Source organism: Gavialis gangeticus, unplaced genomic scaffold, assembly GCF_001723915.1.
Source record: "Gavialis gangeticus isolate Ggan-Ray unplaced genomic scaffold, GavGan_comp1, whole genome shotgun sequence".
Classification (NCBI taxonomy): Eukaryota; Metazoa; Chordata; order Crocodylia; family Gavialidae; genus Gavialis; species Gavialis gangeticus.
Genome location: NW_017729033.1, coordinates 88,472,726 through 88,481,648, shown reverse-complemented (window position 1 = coordinate 88,481,648; position 8,923 = coordinate 88,472,726). Strand labels below are relative to the sequence as shown.

Below are 8,923 nucleotides of genomic sequence, written 5' to 3'. Positions count from 1 at the left end.
TTCTAGCACATGCAGCTGGGAATCAGATCCCCAATTCACAGCTGGACATTCTGGGTGCCACTGCAAATGGTACTGGCATGGTGGACAGGCAGCAGGGCCAGGCAAAGTCATAGGGGGCACCAGCAGGCATTGGGGGAGTCCCTGTTCCCCCAAGCGCTACCAGGAGTAACTAGAAATAACGGTCACAAGCTGGCAGAGGGTAGATTCAGATTAGATATCAGGAGACACTACTTCACTGTCAGGGGAGCTAGGATCTGGAACCAACTTCCAAGAGAAGTGGTGCAGGCTCCTACCCTTGGGGTCTTTAAAAGGAGGCTAGATGAACACCTTGCTGGGGTCGTTTGACCCCAATACTGTTTCCTGCCATGGCAGGGGGTTGGACTTGATGATCTGCTCAGGTCCCTTCCGACCCTAGTAACTATGAAACTATGAAAGTTGGATCCCTGCTGATCACATACCATGGTCTGTGTGATTATTTGGTTAGGTGAAAGAGAAATGCTGAACACTGCAACACAAAAGTCCTATTGCTGGGTGCTTGCTGCCGTAGCTGCCACAAGATTGATGGGCATGGAACTGCAGTGAAGAGTTTTGAGAAATAAGGTGTTAAAAAGATGACCTTCACTAATGCATCCTAGTAATTGGTGGATCCATCAGGAATTAACAGAGTTAATGCATCTCAAAGAATAGTTTTCTCTGACTTGAAAATTTGGTTTTGTGAAGCCATCCATTTGGTTTCTCGAGGTGCAACAGTGCAAAAGCAATACAAAATATTAGTAATACAGGTCTTTGCAATAGTGTGTTTCTGTTAAATTATTGCTGAGGCACAGCAAGGTGGGAGGGCTGCCTTTGTGTGTGAATTATCACAAAGTGTGATTAGCTGTGTTTTGCAGCCAATGTATTTTGTGTCTCTGTTTGTAAAAGAACTTGCAGTAATGAAAAAGAATCTAACTAATTTTGTGATTCGTTTAGACGCCGACGAGGCCTGTGCCAAGTTATATTCAGAGACCTGATTATGCTGATCACCCATTAGGTAATTTGAAGCAAATCCCAGCTTAAAATTTTTCTTTTATTGTTGTAAATGCAAAAACCTGTGGAACATAATGGAGTAATGGGAAAAAGAATCTGTATATCAATGTGGGGTTGGGTTTTTTTGGTTTGTTCTTTAAAACAATCCATTGGTGACAGATTCCTTTCAAGAAAAAGGGTTACAAATGTTTCCTAGATAGTTCAGAAATGTGTTGCGTTATCCTACTAAAATGCATTTTGGGTTCTTTCTCTCAAAGTACAGGTCTAATTCTGTGCCTTATTGTATAAAAGTGCATGGATTGATCCTATAATACTGTTTCTATGGCATTTGGATTTTTGCTGCAAATATACTATAAAATGGCTTGTAACCTTCCTTCCTGAAAATGGAAGGGGAAGGGGGTTAAAAAAAATGGACCTGACAGGCTGGTACCAGATCCAGTTAGGTAGAGAAAAGCATTTTTATGCTTAATTGTTTGCTTAATTACTTGCTGTAATCCTCCTTTGTTGTATATTGAGAAACACTGATAAGTTAATGTGGGACAAAAATGTGTTCAGAATTATTTTTAAAATTTTGACAAAACTTATGTTGTTTTTGATCAAATATTAAAATAATACAATGTTGATTTTTGTGGTGGTTATTGTATTTTTAGCTAAAAATATAAAAGTGACCTTCCACAGAATAATAATATGAGTAATGTGTATACATTTGTCAGCCATACGCAATGATACCGCAGTATCAGTTTTATAATCACAAATTTTTAGGGATATTCTGGCTCCTATAGAAAAAAAATCATTCAATTTGTCTGTAGTAAGTTCTTAAAAGACTGCAAACCTATAACCTTAACTTTGACCTCTGCAAGTTTGCTGTATTTTGCCTGTAGGCAGAAAATCCTGTTTTGTAAAAATCCTGATTCTGGAATTAAATAATAATCTTTGAGCATGATTTTTGAGTAATTGCACATGAAACAGTAATAACTCATGATTTTGAGTAACTGCATATGCTGGAAACGGAAGGGAGTTCAATATGTGAGGAATTGTGGAATTGTGCACACACGTGTCAGTCTGTATTTTCTGTGAAAAAGTGTAAACTGTTATGGTTGTAGATATTAAAATTGCCTTGTTTGGAGAGTATGATGTTGTTAGTGCATCAAAAGAAATGTGTGGTACCTTAAAGTAGTGCATGTGTTTAAAAAAAATCACTAAATACTATGCTTAAATTTTTTTCCTTTTTCTTTTAGGAATGTCTGAATCAGAACAGGCTCTTAAAGGAACTTCTCAAATAAAAATCCTATCGTCTGAAGATATAGAAGGCATGAGAGTAGTATGTAGGGTAAGGCTTTTTATTTTTATGTAGAGCATGGGTGCTTTCCTTAAATCTATAGAAAACAAATTATATCACTAGCTTGTGATAATTAATTTTCATGTCTGAACTGTGAAAGGGCAGTTACACTCTGAAAAGTGTTTGCATGTAAATTAGCAGTTTCACTTCTGTTTTTCTCCTGTGATCTCAGATCATGTCTGCTTATTTTGCAAATAGGAGGATATTCTTTTTAATTATCAGTCCTGCAAAGTCAAATTTTCAGTTCGAAATATAATCTAAGATTTGGCTGTATCTTTGTTTTGAAATCACTAGTAATAATTCTGCAGCTGGAATTCAATTAATAATTCTGTTGCTAATGTGTGAGTAAGAAGAGAGAATTCTGTTCTATAGTTACATTGTCTCTGTGGTGCTAACAAGACTAAAAACCAGTAACTCTTTTTTTCAGTCTCCGTAATAAATAGACCTGTTGAATAAGGTCTTTGCAAGTGTGATCACTTTCGTGATCACAACCATGCCTTGAGGTTTAAATGGTACATTTTATCTTGGCACTATTTAGGGCAGGGGTGGGCAGTTATTTGGGCCCCTGGGCCACATAGGGAGTTTTGATCAGTTGTCACAAGCTGAGTCAGTAACTTCTCCCCCCCACAAACTCACCAAAACTCCCTATGGGGTTGTGGGTGGGCAGGAGCAGTGTTCAGGAATGGATTGGGATGGACAGGAGAGGCTGGGATCACATGCCCCTGCCCTCTGGGCTGGGGGGAGCATGTGTGCATGTATGCATGCATGTGTGAAAGAGGGTGCTGCCTGGGTGCTAGCACCTGGGAACCTGCTATGGGTGACGGGAGGGTAGGGGGCACATGCATTAGAGCTCCCTGGGCAGTGTGGTCCACGGTGCCACTGTGGCACTCGCATGGGGCTGAGCCCCACCTGTTCGTGCTGGGGCAGCCCTTGCCGCACTCCTTCCAGTGCCTGCAGCCTGGCCTGGTGCTGCTCTGTCTCCTGCCGCACCCTGCCCAATCTCCAGATCCAGGATCTGGAGCCAGGCCCCTTCATGCCTGTTCAGAGTAGCATGGTGCCATGCAGCAGGAGTGAGAGGAGGAACTGCTGCTGGAGGTGGGGGGTGCAGAGCAGCACATGGCTGTGCCACTGTGTGAACAGCTCGTTGGAAGCTGCTCCTGCCCCAGTATCTGCGGCTCTGGCTTCAGTTTCCAGGAAAGCAGCCAGGAGCTGAAGCCCCGGCACTGTGGCAGGATCCACCTGGCTGAAGCCGCTTGCCTGCCTGGAATGGCATGGTGCAATATGACTCAGTGCAGCAGGGGCAGGACTAGCTTTCAGCAGGCTGTTCCCAGTGCAGCTGCAGCCAGCTGGGTGCCGTTCTGCACCCCCCCTGCCTTCAGCAGCAGCTTCTCCTCTCGCTCCTGCTGCACCACACTGCACCACTCCTGGTAGGTGCATGGGGGTCTGGCTTCAGATCCTGGAACTGGAGGTGTGGGGGGGTGCAGAACTGTACCCAGCTGGGCTGTGGGCACTGGTGGGTGTGTGGTGCGAACGAGTAGAGTTTGGCCCCATGCAGAGTGCTGGGACTCTAGCTCCAGATCTGGTGGCTGGGAGCTGATGCCAGAGACTTGCATGCTGGGGTAGCAGCCACCTGGCTGAAACAGCTCACCTGGTGTGGCACAGCACAGCAGGGGCAAGATCAAAAGCAGGAACTGCTGCTGGAGGTGGGAAGCACAGAGGAGCACTGGGCTGTAGCTGTACCAGAAACAGCTCTGGCAGAAGCTGTGTGCTGGCCGGGGCCAGCGGATGCTGGAGGGAGCCCAGTGCAGGCTGTCCTTATGCAAGTGGGTAGGGCATGGCCCCATGTGGAGTGCCATATTTTGCCCACCCCTGATTTTTTGGGCTTTTTTTTAACATACCCGAGTGAGCTAGGACTACACTTAATTGCCAGAATTCCAAAGACTTAGTGTAGCTCTCCTCTTCAGTGCAACTTCCTAGCAACCTGGTTGTTGCTTCAGAAAACTGACTTTTCATCCCCTAGATATTACTCAGTATTTTACTTGCTCAAGTTGTATACAGTTTTGAATAAGTACTGCTTTCTTCATTTGCAGCTTGCCAGAGAAGTGTTGGATGTTGCTGCTATGATGGTGAAACCAGGTGTAACTACTGAAGAAATAGACCATGCTGTCCATCTAGTAAAGTTACTTTATTGCATTTTTGGATTGGTGCATGCAAACTTTTCCCTTTTATCTAATGTGACTTTGGTATATAATTGCTACAATGCCCACTCTCATTTTCTACATTTCCAACCTGTCTTTGTTTTCCAGCAAATAAACTGCCTTCCCTCTCCACTTTTAAAGCTATGTTTTGATACAGATGTTACCACAGTTGCAAAGCACAGGTGCTGCATTAATAAGGAAGAAAAAAAGCAAAAACAAAACTCCACGTTAGGAGCTCCTGTGGAGTAGAGGGGAATCTCATTCCATTTCATATTTCTTACTTCATTTTTTCCAGTTTCTGACTATCCCTCTTAAGTTTCTCATTCTGATTTGTCCACCAGTAACACACGTTTCTCTTCATTTCTTTGTGACCTTAGTATTGCTATATAAAGGCCTATATGTAGCTCATATTTCTGTGCATGTGATATGCAAGACTGCTGGACCATTTGCAAGCCTCATAGTTAGAGTTTTCAGAAGCTAATATGAGTTCAGGAAGTCTGCAGGGAAGAAACCTTCAGTTATATGGGATCCAGAATCAGACTGTAGAGCCTGAAGGAACACAGAAGGAGCCCTTTTTTGAGTCCTTGGATCTAGGCCACACTGACTAGCATTGTCCCGTGAGAGCCAGTTGCCAGGCACAATGTAGGCAAATGAAAGCTCTATTTCAGGAAAGAACTTGAAGTTGAAACAGATGCTTAAGTGCTTTTGTTTTAAAAAAACCAAACAAAACTTTTTTTGCACAAGGTCCAATTAAAAAAAGTGTTTTATAGCATCAAAGGCTAGCCAAAACATTTCAATTTAAAAACCCCCTTTGAAACTTTTTATTAAAAAAAAAAACATATTTCCTATGCAGTTTTAAAAAATCTATACAGTAGCATTGACAATTGGAAGTGAAAGTGAATAGGAACAAACATGACTAGCTTCATTTATTTTCATTGTCAACTCAGAGAGGAAATGCAAAAGAGAGAGTGAGCAAGCATGACTTAGGGTTAAAAGATGTGGCAAAAAAGGTTTTAAGACTCTCTTGTGCTGTCGCCCCTTTTTATAATGATTTTGCTAATCTAAAGTGTAATGTGTGTGTGTGTTGTGTTTTTTTTTTTTTAAATCTGTTTTAGGCCTGCATTGCAAGGAATTGCTATCCTTCCCCTCTGAATTATTATAATTTCCCTAAGTCATGCTGTACGTCTGTGAATGAAGTGATCTGCCATGGAATTCCTGACAGACGGCCTTTGCAAGAGGGTGATATTGTTAATGGTAGGCAATGTGAAAGACATATTTCAACAACTCTGTTTGTATCTCATCTTTACAGCTAAAACACTCAGCAGAGCAAGGTTTTGATTTTAGTTAAAAATAATTTCTTCACACAGTCTTTTGTTTTTAGTCAGGCATTTAACATTTTTTGTTTACTGAATCTACAAATTCAGTTTCATGGAATTGGTTAGTATCCAAAGCCATTACAATTTGGCAGTTTGTCCATCGTAGTATGTTATTTGCCCTGTGGTGTAGTGGTTAATAAGCCCAGTCATCGCTCAGGACTCCATTGCACAGACAATGTACAAACACAAAGTGAAAAGACAACTGTTTTAACGTTAGCAGAATGATTTAATCCTCTGACTTGTTTTGTGTGCATTTTTGATAAGATGGGTTTTTTGATCATTAAGTTGTTAACACATCAGATATTTCTGGTGCTTGTGTAGCACCATTTTTGTGCAGGCATTTCATAGGCGTATAGACTACCACGTCCTTCTCAAAGACCTTGCAGATTTAATGCAACCCTTTTTTTCTGGCAGTGTTTGAGGATCCACAAGCATTTTGGCTGGACAGAGGTAGCTTTACTTTTAATTTTTTTTTGTATTAGCTCTGGGCATTTCCTCTCGGTTATGACAATGAAAGTAAATGTTTTTGTTCATGCGCTTTTTCAGTTTTGGTTCTCACAAGGGACTAGTGTGCTTTACTTTAAGTGCCTGGACTGTTTTCTGGGCTGAGCCTTAGTTTGTTTCATTTTGTTTGTAAAATAATGGTAGAACATTTTGGGTTGTAAGGTATAACATAGGAACTTAATAATATTTCATGGGTATTTCTTCTGGGGTGCAGGACACATGGTCTTTGGGGGCCTCATGACCTACCCTGGCAATCCCAATGGCCCACCTTAATTCTCTTAAACTATTGTGTTAAATGAAAAGGAGTTGAAAGGAGATCAGCAAATTTTGTGTTCTCGCTGTAAGACTGTTTGCTAATCTGCACGTGCACCTGCATATGTGGTCCAGTTTGACTTGCAGATATGCTGAGGGCTTACATTTAATCAAGGTAGATCCCACTAGGGGCAGTCCTCCGTTGGAAAACGTACCTTGCAGGTGGCTGTCAATAAATGTTGAGCTCTGCATCTCTGCCCAGTTGAATGCTGTCATGATGACAGGGTGCCAGAAGAAGTGATGAGGGGGTTGGGAAACCTGAGTTTAACCAAAAAAGAGCCAGGAGGTGAGAAGACAGTGATAGTTTTGTGACATTTTTGATGTTCTTTGCAGTGGATATTACTGTATATCGCAATGGTTATCATGGGGACCTAAACGAGACTTTTTATGTTGGGGAAGTTGAAGAAGGTGGAAGAAGACTAGTTCAGACAACTTACGAGTGCCTAATGCAAGCCATTGATGCAGGTGAGCACTACTTCTGAATCCCGAAGTTTCATGCTACATTAGTTTTCATATTAGAACTCTTAGGTTTGAACTAATACTACTGACTACAGTTCTGCATCAACTGTAATTCCATGGATGTTGATAGTAAAATACACCCCTGTGGAATGAAGAGTCATTCTTTCATATTTTTTATTTTAGCTTCATGGTTGTTGCAGCATTTATTTCAAATGAGTATTGAAAGGGAAAAAATGATGATAATTGATTCTGAGCAGATTCCTGATCCACACGTAACATTTGTTGGGTGTGGAGTTGCTCACAATCTAGAATGCATACGTGCGCGCACACAGTTTGGGGAAACCAGGTGGGATATCCATTCTGATTTTTAAAATACTGTTAAATCAGATGTTAATACGAAGCATTACTTGAAACATTTGAAATTAAAAAAAAAATCTTTAATCAGGGCTGTTCATCTGGTACCTGCAACAGGTTAATTTTGCAGCCCCCAGACTCCCACCTGGCTACTGCTCTCCCCATTGCTCTGGCTGCAGCAGCAGCCAGCCTTTCCAGGCTCCCCCTCCAACTTTCACTCCCTGCCTCTGTCTCTAGGGAGTGAGGTTGAGAACTGTAGCACAGACTGTGGTGTTGTGGGAGCCTTTGGACTGGGGAGTCTGCAGCCCGTCAGCTGAGGGTGGGGTATGGGCAGCGCAGCCACTTAGAAGTTGGACAGCCCCTGTTCTAAATTATTAGCTCTATGAATTCTCCAATTGTTATTCTGGTCCTGTAAATGGGGTATGAACAAGTGTCTGCCCAGCCAAAGCATGGTGCTGCTGTAGTATACCTGTGCTACATCCTTTCTGTCCTATAGATATATATCTATCTCTGTTAGCTTCAGACTTGTTAGGTAGGTAATGATGGTAGCAAAGATATGAAAGTGCAAGGTTTATCATAGCCTGGCAATCAGAATTTGTATCTAGGGTCCTGGGGGAGGGCCTATGGTGTAGTTGCTAGTCAGTGTGCCCATATCTTCCCCACTTTGTAACCCCTGCTAGATTCCTTAAAGCTATGTCTGTTCATGCTTCCATTGCATCTGCACCTTTCCATATGAATATACCGTATATAAGATCCTAGATGACTTTTTATAAGCAGAGGTTTAGCTGGATAGTGTTAATTAAATCTTGTTCCTGGAGAAATATATTGTTAGTCTTTATTTTAAAACAAGCAAACAAAAAAACCTTTGAAAACGTTCATATTTGCCATGGGATTTTGCTATACAGTTCTTGGTATAGTGAAACTTTATCCAGTGAATTGACTGGAAAGAGTCCTGTTCATTTCACTGGGATATGGATCAGGACCCCTATGAATTGAAGTACTATATGTACCTGATTCCAAGATGAGGTTTGCCCCAACGTGTAACATTGGGAGGGAAGCCCCTTGTCTTGGAATTGAGTACAAGGAAGCAGCGGGACAGACTCTGGCTCTGGCCCTGGGTTGGGGCAAGAGCTGCAGCTGCTGCTTGCCCCCCTACCTCGGCCACCTCTGTACCCCCTGTCTCTCCCCCTTACAGCCTTAGGTCCCTGCTCCCCTCAGTCCTGTCAGGCTCCATCTATGCTGCAGCTTGGAGCATGAAGCAAGGCCCCATCCTGACCCTGGAGCAGCAGTGCTGGCTCCATGCCGTTGCTTTGGGGCTCTGCTGTATGCCTCAGGCTTCAGTGGGGATGGTGCTA

At 42.5% G+C, this 8,923-nt stretch overlaps 1 protein-coding gene across 1 annotated transcript in view; it reads left to right on the top strand.

Moving 5' to 3' along the window:
• METAP1 (methionyl aminopeptidase 1) overlaps positions 1 to 8,923 on the top strand; it is a 32,619-nt gene that overhangs the window by 17,226 nt on the left and 6,470 nt on the right. Inside the window, exons 4-8 of the mRNA XM_019525878.1 lie at positions 970 to 1,030; positions 2,265 to 2,356; positions 4,456 to 4,539; positions 5,679 to 5,817; positions 7,089 to 7,220. Of these exons, the coding sequence (XP_019381423.1) occupies positions 970 to 1,030; positions 2,265 to 2,356; positions 4,456 to 4,539; positions 5,679 to 5,817; positions 7,089 to 7,220 (508 nt within the window). The remainder of the gene's footprint in view (positions 1 to 969; positions 1,031 to 2,264; positions 2,357 to 4,455; positions 4,540 to 5,678; positions 5,818 to 7,088; positions 7,221 to 8,923) is intronic.